This window comes from Diceros bicornis, chromosome 32 (assembly GCF_020826845.1).
Source record: "Diceros bicornis minor isolate mBicDic1 chromosome 32, mDicBic1.mat.cur, whole genome shotgun sequence".
NCBI lineage: Eukaryota > Metazoa > Chordata > Mammalia > Perissodactyla > Rhinocerotidae > Diceros > Diceros bicornis.
Window position 1 is genome coordinate 1,254,029 of NC_080771.1, and position 17,931 is coordinate 1,271,959.

General features: G+C 35.4%; 1 protein-coding gene across 5 annotated transcripts in view; it reads right to left on the reverse strand.

The window, feature by feature from the left end:
- The window catches only part of ITFG1 (integrin alpha FG-GAP repeat containing 1), a 259,186-nt gene that overhangs the window by 168,947 nt on the left and 72,308 nt on the right, over positions 1 to 17,931 (reverse strand). For all 5 annotated transcript variants that reach the window (XR_009216412.1, XM_058527742.1, XM_058527744.1 and 2 more), the window contains exon 8: positions 12,431 to 12,512. Coding sequence is in view for 4 of the 5 variants with exons in the window: in XM_058527742.1 (XP_058383725.1) it covers positions 12,431 to 12,512 (82 nt within the window). In the remaining variant the exon portion in view is untranslated. The remainder of the gene's footprint in view (positions 1 to 12,430; positions 12,513 to 17,931) is intronic.

The window sequence follows — 17,931 nt, forward strand, 5'->3', positions numbered from 1 at the left end:
ATTTCTCCAAAGAAGATACACAAATGGCCTATTAGCACATGAAAAGGTGCTCAACATCATTAGTCACTAGAGAAATGCAAATGAAAACCACAATGACACACCACTTCATATCTGCTAGGAAGGCTATAATAATAATAACAAAAAAAGAAAAATATCAAGAGTTGGCGATGATGTGAAGAAACTGGAACATTTGTGCATTGTTGGCAGGAATATAAAACGGTGCAGCTGCTATGGAAAAGTTTTTGGTTCCTCAAAAAGTTAAACATACAATTACCTGATGACCCAGCAATTCTATTTCTAGGTATACACTTAAAAGAATTGAAAGCAGGGATTCAAACAGATACTTGCATGCCAATGTTCGTTTCAGCATTATTCATAATAGCTAACAGGTGAAAACAACTCAACAGTTTCTCAACAGAAAAATGGATAATCAAAAAGGAAATGAAGTTTTGATACCTGCTAGAACCTGGATGAACCTTGAAAACATCATGCTAAGTGAAATGAACCAGACACAAAAGGACAAATACGGCATAATTCTATTTACACGAAGTACCTAGAATAGGCAAATTCATTGAGAGAGAAAGTAAATTAGAGGTTTTCAAGGGCTGGGGAAAGGAAGGAATGAGGAATAATTGTTTAATAGTTATAAAGTTTCTGTTTGGGGTGATGAAAGTTTTGCAAATGGATAGTGGAGATAGTTGCACAACAGTGTGAATGTAGTTTATGCCACCTGATTTGTACATCTAAAAATGGTTAAAATGGCAAATTTTACGTTATATATATTTTAACCACAATTAAAAAAAAGTCGATTAGTGGTTGTCTGGGGCTGGGGATAGGAGTGGATACTGACTACATATGGGCATGAGGGAACTTTTTGGGTTAATGGAAGTATTCCAAGTTGGGACTGTCATCATGGTCGCACAACTGTATCACAGTTTATTAAAACTCACTGAATTGTACACTTAAAATAGGAGACTTTCATGGTATGCAAATTATACCTCAATAAAATTGTTAAAAATTTAAAAGAATTTATTTAAGCATATTCTTTTGAAAGGAATTACTCATTAAACGTTTCCTAAGTGTTTACTACGTGCCAATCACTATTCTAGACATTGAAATAAGTGTGAAAATTCATGCTCTCTGTCTCCAAGGAACTCCTAGGTAAGTGAGAAAAACAGAAGTAAATAAACAGAGAACAGCAAGCACTAAAACAGAGTAAGTAGAACAGGAGCAAAAAGGAATTAGCAAGTCACTCTAACTTGAAACTCCATCTGACATAATCATCTAATCAGTCAAGTAAGCAGTTTATTTATCCATCCAGCAAACACGTCCAGAGAGCCTACTATGTGTCAGTTACCGTGGTTAGTGTCGTTAAAAATAACTATTAAAAGACCTGAAAGATGAGCAGGGATTAGGTGAGTAAAAAGAGGAGGAAGGGGATTCCAGGCAAAGGGAATTGCACATACAAAGGCCTGGAAGTGAAACAGAAAAAAGAGTATGATGTATGTGGAGAACTGTACATAGATCAGCGTGTCTGTCAAGTCCTGTTGTAGATATGTAAAGAGAAGCCAGATCTAAAAGGGCCTGGTGTGCCACAGCGAAGACTGGACCTTATCCCTAAGGGCACAGGGGGTCTATTAAAGGATTTTAGTATTTCAGATTTATTTTGCGTAGAAGCAGCACTACAGGGTGGAGAATGGTTTGGAGAGGCACAAGAATAGAGTCAGAAGATCAATAATCTTTCAGTAAGCTAGGAGAGAGATGAGTTAAAGATGTATCCATGGGAAAGGACAGTTTTAAGAGATATGAAGGAGGTAAGACTCCGCGGGGTTTGGTGGCTGGAACCAAGAGTACAGGCTAGTGAAGAGGAAGAAAAATTTTAGGTAGATATTCTGGGAGCAGCAGAGAGGAAAGGACAAAGGCTCTAAAGAAGGATTGTTGTACTAGAAACTCCTTCTCTCTCTTGTATCTTTTTACACATATTGAATGAATAAAGAGGATATTAAACTATAAGCAAATGGTCTAAAATATTATTATTATTGCAGCTCACATTTATTCAGCACGTACTATGTGCAAGAAAGGCACTAAAGCACCTAAAATACCATTTTATTTTATGTTTACCACAAACCTAGTTATAATGTCATATTACACATGAGGAAATAGTTGGTTACAGAGTTCAAATAACTTACCCAGAACTAAAATTTGAATCTAGATCTATGTGAATCTAAAGCCTATGACAAATCTTTAATAGCAAAATAATACTAACTGCTATAGGTGATTTGTGATAAATTTAAAATAAAATATATATTATATTTACTCTATAAACACACCACCACTTTTAATAGGTTGATGATTAATTTCAAAAAGTGTCTTACATATGATGTACTAAATTCCTATTCTCTGCTTCCTTCACTTATCATCACAAAATATGCCATTGAAAATTGGCAGCTTATGTTGAAAAGATTATAAGAAATATGAGAAGTAGGAGACAAGTGACATCCTTAACATACAACAGATATAAGCAGAAAGATCTTTCAAATGAAGACTACTAAATCAACGGAGAAGAACAGAAAAAGAAATCATTCGTACAATATGAAGCAAAAAGTTCTTGATTTAAAAAATATGAACTAGGAAAGGACATAAAGAATTTTTATAGATTTATTAGTGAGTGTTTAAGAAAGAATGTTTGATTAAATTCAGAGAGATCCTGGTCTCAAAGAATGAGTTATAATTTAGAAGTGAATCAGACAAATTCTGACTAAAATTGAATAAAAAATTGACTAAAAAATAAGGATATGTGGCTGCAAAACTGTAAATAACTGGAGTAGAGGAAAAAATCAAAATCAAAGCGAGATCAAGGAAGTTATTTCTAGGAAATGATCTTCCACATGTACTCAGAAACTCAACAGTAGAATGACTTTACACTAATAATAACTAGAAATGTATTATACTTGATAAAGAGAGATTCTGAAAAGCTGTCTTAATCCAACAGATATTAATATATAACAAATTTTGTATCAAAATCACCAATGATGGTTTTTATTTTTTTCTGGAATTCATAAGCATTATATATTCTAGAATTATTGATATACATAATTATATTTTTGGGATGGATAATGACTTGGGAAAATGGTCAGATAGTATAAAAATTCGAAAAATAATAAGGGAAAGGCTATCAAAAATTCAGGGAGCAGAAGGAGAAGATTCACCATCAACATATCATATGGTTTTAAAAAACTAAAACAGTGCATACCAGGAGGTCACTGTTGGTGACCATCAACAAGGATGGTCACACATTTTAAGACCTAACGCAGAAGAAGGGGTGTATAGTGTTTAAGAACACAGCTTGTGAGACAGAGCCAAGGATCACGTCCCAGCTCTGCCACTTCCCAGCTCTGTACCCTTGGGCAAGTTTCTTATCCTCTCTGAACCCCTGTTACCATATATGTATAATGAGGATAAATAACACTGCTCACTTTAGAGAGGTTTGGAAGGATTAATTGAGATAAATGTAAAACACTTCCTGTAAAAGATTTCCTACCAAATAGTAAGTACTGTTAAGTATTATGAAAAAGAAATAAACACACATCTGGAAAATACTAAACTCCTAAATCCTTAAATGTCACTGATTAACAGAAATTTTCCTATTGATTAAATTAAGAATACATCAGCTATATGGGGTAATATGATGATAGGCAGTGGCAGGTTAAGTATAGATAAAGTCCACTCATCTCTGTGTCTAACAGAGAATAAAAAGGAACTGACTTGCTATTGTGGAAAAGAACAGGGAAGTGGGATTGCTTTGTGATAGCTGCTAAGGGAATGGATTGCTCTGGACAAGGGATAAGTAACAAAGGGCACTTTCATCCATCCATCCACTACTCATCCACCATCCTCCTATCCACTCATCCATCACTCAGTTCTTTAGTAGGTAAAGGTTAAGCACTGAAGAGGTGTGTATCTACCCACATCCAAGAAGCACATCTTTGCTTTTGCTTAGCAATGGATGGGGCATTTACAAAGAGTGAAAATGCAGAGTTGCAGATGGAAGATAATGGGGCTGAAATGGAAGTTTGAGTTGTTTGAAAATGGAGCAGGACATTTAGAAAAGGGGTGACACTGGACTCCTCATCATTTATTCTCAGGCTTCTATACTGCTCTGACTAATAGCAGGGAATTCCCTCAGGCATAATGTAACAGAGAGGAATAAATCTCATTGTTTTCAGGCTTTCTCAGGCTGTATGTATCTGGAAGGTCTAAGAATAGGCAAGATCCTGCAATAAGACTTTCCTAGTATTGTGGCAATCAAATAACGAGGAGATAAACGCATGGTGAAGTTCACAGGGCAGTTATATGGGTTGCTTCACTTATCATAGATCCATTTTATTAATTAAGGCAGCTTAGAGAGACAAGTGTCCTAATTAAGTTGTGGGTTATATTAGATAAAGTATTAAAAATATCACCTGTTACATTACAAAACAGCACTGTAATAATGTAAAATATAACATTACCCTATTAGAATCTTTTAAGTACTTCAAATTTAATATTCAAGGGGCTAATTATACATTCCCAATACCATGCAGCACTAAAAAAATTAAAAGAATAGTGTAGTTTTGAGAATACAATATGTCACAGGTATAGCTTTACTCAAAAAACCTCTTTCTTAGAAAGGCAAGAATCTATCATATACAAACCTGCACTTAAAGGCTTCAGGGATTTAGGACCCTAGTTCTTCCTTATATTTGTGTATCTTAAAAGAAACGACTACAGCCTGGTCTGCTTTAAATGCTGAGTATGTACAAAATCAAGACTCTGAAGTAACAAGTTTGTAATTTGTATATAAATTACCATTTCCAATCAAAAAGCATTCAAAATATTTCCCAGGATCACATCTGGCATCCACGACTCACCAAGATAGACGCCTCACAGTCTTTGCTAGAAAGCAGGAAACTTAGGGACTAATCACTTTTGCTATGGCAACTGCCGCAGTGACATGCAGTGGAAAGGAAATACGCACGAACTGCACTTACACTAGAACGTCTAATCACTTTACGTGCCATATGGCAATGTGTGCATATAAAATAACTCAGTTTTACCAAAAATTTATAATAGTATTGTCTGTCTTTGGTGGGACAAGGGCAGGTCAGGCTGAGGGAGATAAGGGTCCAGCAGGTTAGAGGGAGAACTGTCTAAACTGCTTGCTTTCACTTTGATCATGTCAGAACAAACTGGCACTAGAAAGATCCAGAAAGATTAAGAAGCTGTGCAAATACAGTGGTCTATTTAAATGTTAAATAATATAAATATTATAGATAATCCATGTTGTCAGAATTCAGGAATTAGAAAAATGGAAATATATAAGACTAAGAATTACAATTTATGAGGACTCAGATGTCTCCTACTGAAATCAGCACCCACCTATTTTAGAGATTCAGAACAATTTTTAGCTCAACCATTTAACTTGAATCAAAATGAGTAAAAGTAATGTTAGGTCAGTCCTCATCAGAAGTTTTGGTTTAGGATTATGGTTGAATGTACTTAAGACATGTCCTAAATTTGGGCTCAATTCTTAAAAACCAATTAGTTAAATCAATTAGAATATTTTTTTTCATTAAACTGTTCATTCAAAATTATTCATTGAGTATTTACAGTGTGACTGGCACTCCTCCAGGCATGAGATATAGCAGTGAACAAAACACACCAATGGAGTATGTTCTAGAGAGAATATAAGAGTAAAATGCACAGTATGTCAGTGATAGATGCCATGGAGAAAAATAAAGGTGGAAAGGGGTCAAGAGTGCTGGAGGGAGGGGTTACAATTTTCAACAGGGTGGTCAGGAAAGGCTTCCCGGAGAGGGTGATATTTTAGCAAGACTAGAAGGTGGTGAGGGAGGGAGCCACGAGGAATATCTGGAGGAAGAGCATTCCATGCAGAGGAAAGAGCAAGGGCAAAAGCCCTTAGGGGGACTGTTGCCTGGCCTGTTTGAAGAACCCAAAGAAGCCAGTGTGGCTGGAATACAGTTACATGTATAATGTTAAAAAGAAAGGTGGGATACTTTGGGCAGGTACTGCATTTACCCATTATCCATCTTCTAAAAAGCATTTAAACAAGGATATACTGATATCCAACTCTGTGTCTCTTCACAGCTTGTATCTCCCACTTGTATCCCGTTTTAGTGTCAAATAGACAACTCAAACTTAACATATCCCAAACAGAACTATTATTTAACAGAACTCCAAAGTTCCTCTTCCTATGCCTTTCCTATCTCAATGAATGGTGTTGCCATCCAGTCATCTAGAAGTCATCCTCTGTTCTTTTTCTCTTCCCTCCAAGATCCAATCCATCAGCAAGTCCCGTCAACTTTGTCTCCAATATATCCTAAATACGACCACTTCTCTCCATCTCCTAGTGATTGCCCTGGTCCACGTTATCACAGCCTTTGCATGGTTAACTCATATCCTATTTAACAAGTCTCCTGGAAGCTGCTTTCAATTACATCTAGAATAAAATCCAAACTCCTTACCTTGGTCCACAAGGCCCCAAAGACCTGGCCCAGAGCCAGCCTTCTTTTTGTTCCTTGAACATTTAGGTGTCACTTAGGTGTTCTCTCTGCATGGAACACTTTCCCAAGACCTCCTGTAATTTCATTCAAGTCTCGGGTCAAATATGACTTCCAATCAGCTATGGAAAATAGCTCTTCTCACTTCCTATTAGAGCATTTTGTTTTACTTTCTCAAAGCTCTCACCACCTTCTAAAAATGAGTTACTAATTTACTTCTTGTTGTCGTTCCTCCCTCAATAGAATTTAAACTCCATGAGAGCAGTTCTTGGATGCTTCATTCATGGCTATATACCAAGCATGCAGAATAGAGCAGTCCCAATAGCAGGCACTTAAAAAGTACTTTTTGAATAGACAATTAAGATCTTGTACATCTTTCAGTACAAAATAGAAAGAAAACTGAACGGAAGAAAAACTGATCACTAAACAATTTTAAAGAACAGATTAAACTATTTGAACTGATATGTCTGTACCATAAAATTCATTCAAAGGAAATATAAGTATTATATTTCAAATTCCTTGAATCCAGCACTTACATCTAACTTGCCTATGTTCCATATATTAAAGCATTCTGTATTTGTATTTACTTAATAAATTCTGACTGGCGATGAAGGTGCTATAGTAGTATATTTAAGAGAGAATATCTGAAACCTCAAACGTTTTTCTGTTTTATTGATTATTCTCAATTGAAATTCAGTGTCTCTTTTTAGTGAAAAAAAAAAAAGTCTACTTAAAAAAGCAGCCAATTTGCAACTATAAGAAACAAACAAATAAAAGTCCACTATTATATCTTTTGAATAAAAGACAGCCTTAAGTGACTCATATAATGAGACCAAGCCCAGAAAGCCTAACACCTAGAACTTGACCCTATACAGTCTTTTTTATAATATAATCATCATCTGTCTATTTGAAGGCACTTCATTTTTAAAATTCTTTTGTAAAAGAGAATATGAACCTTCAATTATCCATTAGCATTCAGGCTACATATAAAATCTAAATTTCCATATATGGCTCATCTGATCTACTTTTATTTCTAGATCAGCCCTAACAAGAAACAATTTTAATTTGTTAGACTGTTATCTAATACACCTAACTGTAAAACAAGAGGAAGTACAATTGCTATGTTATTTCAAACTAAGCATTTCAGCTCTACCTTGGTTAATTTGGAATTGAAATCTGAATTTTTACCAAGCATCATAAAGACTTCATAAAATGACTCGATTGTGGAGTTACCTTCCCTTTCTCTTCAGTTGAATAAATACCATTGATTACCTACTGTGCTAGGCAATGGGGATACTCAATTGAATAAGATTTGGTCTCAACCATCAATGACACCATCTTTAAGGGGTTTGATATTTTCCAATACGTTATTAACTCTCATGGTGACAAAGTTTTCTATTTTCATTAGCTCCTTTATTTCTTATAGGATTATTTAGGAGATCTGATTGACAATTCCCAGGCTTCACCAACATGCTAGGTATTCTTCCTTCACTTGAAGAATAAAGTGTGATCTTCTTATGATGATCTGATACACGAGAGTTACCATCAGATTTGGATATGTAAATTTACGTATTATGAGATAAAAATATGATTCAATCTATAGAAAATGCTGACATTCTATTAAGGTTTCTCTTTTCCCTTCAGTTTTGTAGCTTTTTATTGATTTCCACTACATCTGTCATTGCACACAAAATTAATGTTTTCTCTAAGCCTGGTCGTATGTAATTTTTTTTGAGAGAATAAATGTATCTTATTTTCTTGACATTTTTGTCCTATGCGATGTAATAAAGAGATGTCACCTTATTTGTAGAAATTCTAGAATTTGATGTTCTGAGCCTACGTGGAAAAAGACTCAATTCTAACATATAGTTTAAAAGGATGATATATTAGGGTAAGACACAAAACATGTTTTCTAGATGACTGCTTAACTATTAGAGGCATTTATGGGTTGCAGATCTCCCAAGCATGAGGCCAGGGCCCAGTACCACATGACACCTTAACCAGTAGCAGCCACTATTTATTAGCTGATTTCTACACCTCAGGGACTGCTAAAGAGGTCTGTAAATGATTCCTTTTGGGCCACTAGTGCCCTGCTAACCTGTAAATGCAAAGGCCTTGGTCATCCTCTTGCATCACATTTTAATATCATCAATCGTTTCTGACTACCTTTTAGTACTCCTTTTTCTCCTTCCTTATTCCTCTGTCAAACTATTTACACTCTTCCTTGGAGGGCTCATTCAGGTCTTGACCTCGTAGGTCTTAGAGGACTTTTTAAACTTGCTTTTGGCTTTATTCCTGTACTTAGGTTTCCTGGATGTTCCAGCTTTGCTGTCTTATTAGCATAATTAACGTGATGACTCTGAAGTATCTTAATATTCAAACCAGCTTTCTCTCCTGATTACCTACCTCTATGGAGGTTGGTAGAAAAAGGAATGATTCTTTTAGTTGTTCAGAGACATTTTTTTTTATTTTCTCTAGGGTCAAACCAATCACTAAATTTATTGATTATTTCTTTGCAAAGTTTCTCACACCTGTCCCTCCATCTACTGATGTAGTTAGCTCATGTTCTCACCACCGCATGCACTGAATGGTTTCCATTCCTAGAAAATCCAGTATTTTAAAACTGTTTAAATCTGCTTCTCTTTTGATATAAAAATCCTGAGCATCTTAACGATTCTAATAATCTTTCCTGAATTCCTATTCCATGTCTAAGCATTACCTTCTGAATATCCCACCAGATTAAAAGATTTTGTTTACTTTCAGAAGTTAATTAAAAAAGGTATTAATGAAGAACTGATCAAAATTGTTCTACTACTTCCCAGTACTTTCACAGAACAAAATGAACATTTGTTCATCTGTTATTCATTTGGTAATCCAGTGTGTTCACAGTCCATTTTTATATGTTTCTACATTTTTACAGCAACTCTCAAGCCAACCTGGTTACTAGTTACTAACCATACCCTGTTTTCATGCCTCCACATATTTTTAGCCAAACCTCAGAATTGCTTCAAACTCTAGTCTAAAATCTCACCTTTTTCATGAGGCTTCCTACCCCTTCTCAGCCTAGAGCGATCCGTAATTGCCACAAGACTTTGCATCTCTATGGCATTAATTTCATAATTAACAATGAAATATAGTCTGGTTTCTTTTATATTACGGCAGTTATTTTTTTTTTATTCTTGTACTTTTTACATATTTGTCTTTTGTCATCCCAACTAGACTGTGTGAATTTCTCAAAGGTAAGGACCTTACCTTAAAAATCTCTGCTTTCTTACATAGTATTCAGCACATTTTAAGCATAACAGAGGTCTAAGTTTTGCATTTTATTTGTTTAAGAGTTAAAGATCGTGTGAAAGTACATCACCTTCTCTAAAGAGTTGTTCACACAACTCAGAAGATAGGAGAAGCACTACAACAAAAAATCTAACAACACGTTAAGTACATACTTTGGTTCTTTCTTGCCATTGTTGACTACTTCTATAATGTACTTTTTCATCATTAAATCAGTATATTAAAGTAATCTAATTAAGTAACAGAACATTTGGAAAACAAGGAGTAAGATAACCTATTATTCTACTTTAATACAACCATTATTATCATTTCAATATATTTCTTTCTAGTCTGGCTTTTTTTAGACGCTCATATTGTACAACATATTGTTCTGTTCTTTTCTCCTAACAGAATCTTCATAACCATCATTTTTATTGGCTGTATAACATTCTATGGTGTTTTATTTAGCTGATTTTTAGGAAAGTATTTCTTTGTCTTATAAAAAAATAACATTATAATGGTTTGGATAGTATTTCTTTGCTTTATTTGCTAAAAGTTCCTGATTTGCTTGATTTTAAACCACCCTACTCACCTCCCTTTGGTTATACCAGAACAGCCTAAGTTTAGAGTAGATATTTTTGACATCTTTTAAAAAATATTTTGCGTTAGCAGCTAAAAACTTCATTATAGCTGTAAAAAACTTCAGTTTCTAGACAAGGTAAGTGAGCCGGGAGCCATTTAAACACTTCTTTTTGGTACAGGATTCTTCCTGTGAGCTACACCATTTATTCAAGCATGTGCTTTTTTTACCAAATGAATGGTAAATTTCTGAAATTATGCTACTTCTTGGCTGTCAGTCACTTCCCCTGACTTGGTTCAAAGGGAGTAGGAGGAGTGGAGAATGGACGGCAGGATGCAATTCACAGATGTATTCAAATGTAAAGGAAAATGCATATTTTGTTTATATTAATATTCATAACCTTATTCAATGCAATCTGCTTTTTTGGACTCATTAGCAGTCTTGATTTTTGATAATACCCAGCCAAAAATTCATGGACTTTAAAAAGACATTGTAGGATATTTATTTAAAGTTTAATGATACATTTAAAAAGTTTACTGATATATACCTAAAATTATCAAAAATGGGAGAAAATACAGTTATATTTCTTAATTGACTGTATCCTATATTCTGTACATTTAAAAAATCCCAACAAATAAATGTCTATGTTTATGGTCAGCATAATGAAAAAGAAATTTTAAGTAACGCTACTAATAATTTGTTAAAAGCAAGGCACTTTATCTTACAAAACACACAATCATAAAACAAGTAACTTTAATTCGGAGGGTCTTAGCCAGGGGTTTAGGGAGGTCTGAGAGTTCCCTGAGAATTACATAATGTATATATACTTTTTTTTTTCCTAGAGAGAGACTTGCATGGGATTTGTCATTAATCCGGCTAATCAAGTCAATCAGCAAATAAAAAAAAGTAATTTCACACAGTATTCTATCACTTGACTATTTGCATTGAAGACTACAAAGCAGGCAACAGAAATCTGCTCAAAATCAAAGTAAAATTCAATATAATAAAACTAAAACACAGTAAAACATAGAGATTCATGTTGAAATTTCTATCAACTAACACTATCAAACCTCCTGCTTTAGCTGCCTTGGGATTCATCTCTAAGACACTGAACAATGAGTTGATTTATTCAACTGAGCAAAGAGCAGCAACAACAACTACCAAACTAGGTAAGTCCAATGAAAAGACTCAAACTGTACAATAATTTCTTGTGCTCTTACTTTGTGCTTCGACACTTTATTCACATTGCGTTATTCACAATAGCCTTGTGAGGTGGACATGATCGTCATCCTCACGTTATAAGTGAGGAAACTGAGGCCTCTGTGTGTGGTGGAATGCTGCCTGCATTTTGAGGAACGGGCTGAGGTGTTTATGGGCAGAATGAAGGAGAAGCATGTTGGGAGTGAGCTTTGAACTCTTAGGTGGTGGCCATCTAGACAACATTCCCATCTAATACCAAAATCCTTTTAATAACAACTCTGACAAATAATGAAAGACACATATATGTTTTGGAAATTCCTAACCAATGTGAACTTGATTTACTATGTAGAATCTTATGGAAAACAGAGATTCATGTGTCCTCTTGTGGCGAATTCATAATAGATGTTACTCTTCTTTGGAACTAAGATGTAAATAAAAATGGATTTTTAGTATTTAAGGTTTAAGAAGTCAGGTGAACTCCTTCAATTTTTTTTTGTTCCATTAACCTGGACACACGTGAAGACTTCACAATAATTACTATTTGGTATTCTCTAGAAAAGCCATAGTAGATTTCCTTGTTTTGCATGTTACTCGTGCAAACAGGAGTCCCTTAAATTCAAACTGTAATTTAACATACATGTCATAAATCACTCCTTATTGTATTAAGGAATTGACCACATGCCATGAGTATTACTAGAAGAGGCATCTTTTAAATCTATAATTGTTCTGAAGACACTCAAGTTATTTTCTGATATGGGGAATTAATATGACTAGGTCAGAGAGAGGGGGGAATTAATTTGAAACATAAAAACAATCTTACCAAAGTCTGCAAATGCTGACTGTCCAACCACCATCATATTTTGAGGTTTTTCAAATACAGTACTGACAGAGAAATTTCCATCCTGTTAAAGGCAGAAAATTTTGGATTAGACCACCATAATTCATTCATTTGTCAAGTGTGAAACAAAGCATTTTAAGTGAAGGAGGGAAATAAATAATTTAAGGCTTTTGTTGTACTGCATAAAAATTATTCTAATTTCCTGTTCTACTATTATCATAAAACAAACTGCTGTGAGTTGATGAAGATGTGCATCTGGAGTGCCTTGCTTGCTCTCAACTCTGGTATGATAGCCTTTACTAAATCATCATCATAATTTCAGATGTAACGCGTGCCTTCTACTTTCAAGTACCATGAAAGGTTTTGGAAATGTAAAGAAGTATAAAAAATAGTTTCTACCTTCAAAGAGCTTAAAGTCCAGTTGGGAGATAAGATATAAGTCAGGAAAATAGAATTTCTGAAGGTAACACATGAGTGGTACACGTAAGCAGTAAAGACACTATGTTTTATAGATTTCAAGGGAAGAAGATTCTGTTGGGGACAATTAAGAAAAGATATTCAAATGAGATGAGAATTATATTGATCCTTAAAGGGCCAATTCATTATCAACTCAAGTTTATGTATCAATGAGAAGGGGAGCAAAAAATTACAACAGATGGCATGTACTAACCAGAAGCAGCTAAGTTAAACAAAAAAGGACAACCCATTAGAGATTCTTCATTTCAGTTACTCTTTCCAAAATTGAGGAGTACACATTTGACTTATAAAAATAATATACATTTTGTAGATTACTGCCCTTCCTTTTTATAATTTTAGATTACTATACAAGAAAAATAAACCAAAACACTGAATTTGGGATTTTGAGCTCTTGGTTTTATATAGCACTCTCTTGTTATCATTAACATCACTATTCACTATTTGATATACTGACTCTGATCCCTACATACTTTATATAAAATACCTATTATTTTAAAATATTTTAAAACTTTAAAACATTTTTCCTTCTTTGTTCCTCTAAGGATACTGCAGATCTGCAAGTTAATTTCTTAAGAAATCATTTCTGACATTTACAGAGAAAGGCATTGCTACACAGAAAGCATGAAGACCAAATGCTTGAGGACCAAGAGTAAGTGAGTAAGCTTTGTCTTGTGACAGGCAGTTTTCCAAGCAGTTTAATACTCTATTATCCACATGCAGAAACACGTTTCCTCTATCATTACTAAAGTATATGATGTAGCTTTTGAATGATTTTTCTATAGAAATCTTATACATAAGTGTCTTAAATCTTAAGATTCCTCTCCAGTCTTACCAAGTATCTGAGATTACATTAGAAATGTATCCAAGTTGCCAAATTTCTGACTGAAGTGTCAAGCGCTTTTGTGTTTTAGAAAGATCACAGTATTGGATACAGAGTGGACATAATGATTCTAGAATGAATGGAAAAATATGTCTTAAAATACATCAGCCTCATATAACATAAATCTGAATATCAACCAATTACACTGATTCAAGTGAACAAATTACTCCACTGAAGTTCTGTTACACTTAATAACTATATCTAGAAATGTTTCCAGATATAACCTCATGATGCATCTCCATCAAGAAACATGAGTACTTCCCAGGTGATGGCCTCCCATGTCTGTGGCATACTGAGAGAGCAGAACAGTCTGGGAGAAAGGGCACCAGACATGGAGTCAGATGACGTGGGTTCCAGTCCCGCTTTCATTGATAAGTTGTATAACTTTGGAACAGCCACTTAGTGCTCTGGGTCTCAGTTCTTCAACTGTTAGAAGGGAATAAACGTACTGTCTACTTGCAGGATTCTGGAGAGGATCAATGGAACGATAGATCAGAAAGTGTTCTGCAAAATGTAAAGTTATCAGGCACTTACAAGGTATTTTTACAACTACAGTCCTGTGCTTATGAGCTGCAAGTACTTTTTTTATGGGTTGCCATTTGAGACTCATCTACTCCACTCTGTCCCGTTCTTCACCATGTTGTTCTTACTGGGCTTCACTGTATTCCTGCAATCAAAGTTGGGCCAACTCACTAGGGGTTCTGCGGCAGCTATGTCCTCCACTTTTTCTTTTGCCTATTCAGTTTCTGGTATGATTATACAATGACTTAAGGGTAGAAGTTTTAGAGCCTGATTTCCTAGTTCAACTCTCAGCTCCACTGTTTGCTAGCCTTGAGGTCTGAATAAGTTCTAATCTAAGCATCATTTACTTACCTCTAAAACGTATTTTTTTTTTGGTGAGGAAGAATGGCCCTGAGCTAAGATCTTTTGCCAATCTTCCTCTTTTTGCTTGAGGAAGATTGTCCATGAGCTAACATTGTGCCAATCTTCTTCTATTTTATATGTGGGGTGCCGCCATAGCATGGCTTGATAAGTGGTGTGTAGGTCTGTGCCCAGGATCCGAACTTGCGAACCCCAGGCCACCGAAGCAGAGAGCATGAACTTAACCACTATGCCATCGGGCTGGCCCCAAAAATGTATTTTTACAAGGTTTTTGTGAGGATCAGTGAGATAATCCATATAAAGTGCTTAGCACAGTATATGCACACAGTATGTGTGTAGTTAACATTAACTATTAGTAGTAGTAGGAACACTAGTAGCAATACTATTTCTGCTTCCACAACTACCACACCCACCACTGAAGTAGCTAACCCATTGCCATTGACAGAGGAGACTATCTGCCATTTTCTGCTTGAATTCCAACCACAAGTGCTACTTTGTAACAAGTATCTTTTCCTGGATGACTGCCTATGTTTTGGCCTGTGTGTTTTAATATTTTATATTAAAATTGCCATATTTATAATGGAAATTATAAATATTTAATATTTATATTAAATACGATGATGATTAAAAAATGATGACAAATCAATATACAACTACTATGTGTGTCCACATCTCTATTCACATAAAACAATGATTCTCAACTGGGGGTGATTTTGTTCTCCAGGGGATATTGGGCAATGTCTGGAGACATTTTTGATTGTCACAATTGGGGGGTGGCTACTAGCATCTAAGTGAGTAGAGGCAAGAGAAGCTGCTAAATAACCTACAATGCACAAGACAGATCTCCACATTAAAGGATTATCTGGTCCAAAATGGCAATAGTGCCAAGACTGAAAATTTCTGTCACAAAGGGTCATGGGTGCTGTCTGAGGCTCTGGCTTTGCCATTCTTCTCTTAACTCTTTCCCTTCATGACACTTATCTACTCTCTGCCTTGAGTTCTGCTCCCACATTTCTAACTACTTCCTTGATACGTCTCTTATCTAAAATAATTTTTTTTTCCTGCCTCAAATTAGATATTTTGTCTTTTCTGTTACTGGTCACCAGGACAAAACACAAGTTACCCTCGCATTAATGGTCATCCTGTCTTCTTATATCTATCCCTTCTTGTCCACTCCCAACATTTTACTCTTTTAATCACTCACCTCTTTCCCAGGTTATAGTAAATTCCACCTAAGTTATCGCCCACCTCCAGATTTTCCATGCAAACCTATCTGATATGCCGTAGCCAGATTAACTGGAATTAAGGAAATCACTATTCATCTCACTCTCAGTCCTAAAACCTTTAAAAGGTTCTCAATAAATTTTTAAAAGATCAAATTACTTAGTTTAGAAGTCAAGGCCTTTGCTGACTGGTCTAAAGCAATTCTGATAATCTTACCTTCCAGTATCTTTTCACGTTCTGGCCCAAACCAGCCCTTTCTGCTCTGAATATACTTCGTGTTTCCCAAGCACATCCTTGCCCATCTCTTCCTTTTTCTCACTTCCAATCACTAAAATCCTGCTCATCTCTACCAGCCATTTCAAATACCACCTCTTTCTCGAAGCCTTCCCTGGTGATCCTGGGCAGATCAAATGGAAGCAACTGCTCTGTCTTTTAAGTGCCTATAGCATGAGGTTTATACCTCTCATCATTACAGCCAGAGTTGCCCAAACTCACATCTTAGCCCTCCTCCTGGCCTAGAAGCTCTATTCACTTCTGTTATCTCCCAGAGCACTTACCCTGAGGCTATGCACACAACTGACACTGAGAAGACTTGTTGCAGCTCTTCTTCTTCTACTAGCTAATATGTTTTATAGGTTTTGAGTTTTTTTTGGTAAGTTAGCGTGTTACTGCAAATTGTTTGCCCAATCTCTTAACTGAAAATGATCCTCCATTTTACAAAGCCTACATTTTATCTGAACTAGTTAATTTTGAGTCTACATTCCCCTTAATTTGTACTAATGACTTATTCACTGCTAACGTGAGTACCTTATTGACCCAGTTGTTTTATAGCAAGTACAACCCTTAGTCTCTGTTGTCCAATAGCCAATTTATTAATTTTCTTTAAAGAAGGCAATAATAAAGGGAAAAAAAGATCCCAATCAAAATCTCGTCTCTTCACGAAGATTTTTCTCTTATTGAGTTGCATCACTTTACTACCTTTAATTAGCTTAGGCTGAGAGGACATCATATACTTAAAAGTGTTTTATAATTTTATATATGCATCATATTTATTTATAATGAGGTTTTTCTCATATGGATACAAGTTAATCAATCAAAATGATTGAATTTCTCATTTTCTAATACCTCAAGATCCACTTGAGGTATTGTTTTCAAGGCCACCTGAAAACAAATATCCCCAGCAGTGGGAGATTTTATTTAAGTAATCATTAAGAATATAACAACCCTGGGCTGGCCCCGTGGTGTAGCGGTTAAGTGCCCGCGCTCCGCTACTGGCGGGCCAGGTTCAGATCCCGGGGTGCGCACTGATGCACCGCTTGTCTGGCCATGCTGAGGCCGCGTCCCACATACAGCAACTAGAAGGATGTGCAACTATGACATACAACTATCTACTGGGGCTTTGGGGAAAAAAAAGGAGGATGATTGGCAATAGATGTTAGCTCAGAGCCGGTCTTCCTCAGCAAAAAGAGGAGGATTAGCATGGATGTTAGCTCAGGGCTGATCTTCCTCACAAAAAAAAAAAAAAAAGAATATAACAACCATATTTCCATCATCAGAAAAACAAATATAATTATATATATATTTTTAAAGTAGAGCATTAAACAAAGATAAATCTTTCTGGTTTAGATGTCTTTCTTCCTTTTCCTTGCCCCATTAAAAAAAAAAGGATCAAATTGCTTAGTTTAGAAGTAGTTAGTAGTATTTGGAAGCCCTGATCTCATCTAAACAAAGCTCCTCCCCTCATCCTAGTTTCTTTTCGTGAAGAAAGCTGAGTCATGACCAACATCACTGACTGTGCTAGAAGAGATAGCTGATAACGAATCTCCTTCCACAAGCTTGCACCTTACATTATTTTTAGATCTGCTTATTTTTCATCAGTATTTTAATGAAATTCCATGTTATAGGTTTAATTTGGATTGAATAAAAGACAATCAAGAGTAAACATATGGGAAATCAATGATACCAGCTCAAGAGACAGTTGACGTAAGGGAAGCCATATTGTAGAAAAGAAAAACCCTCT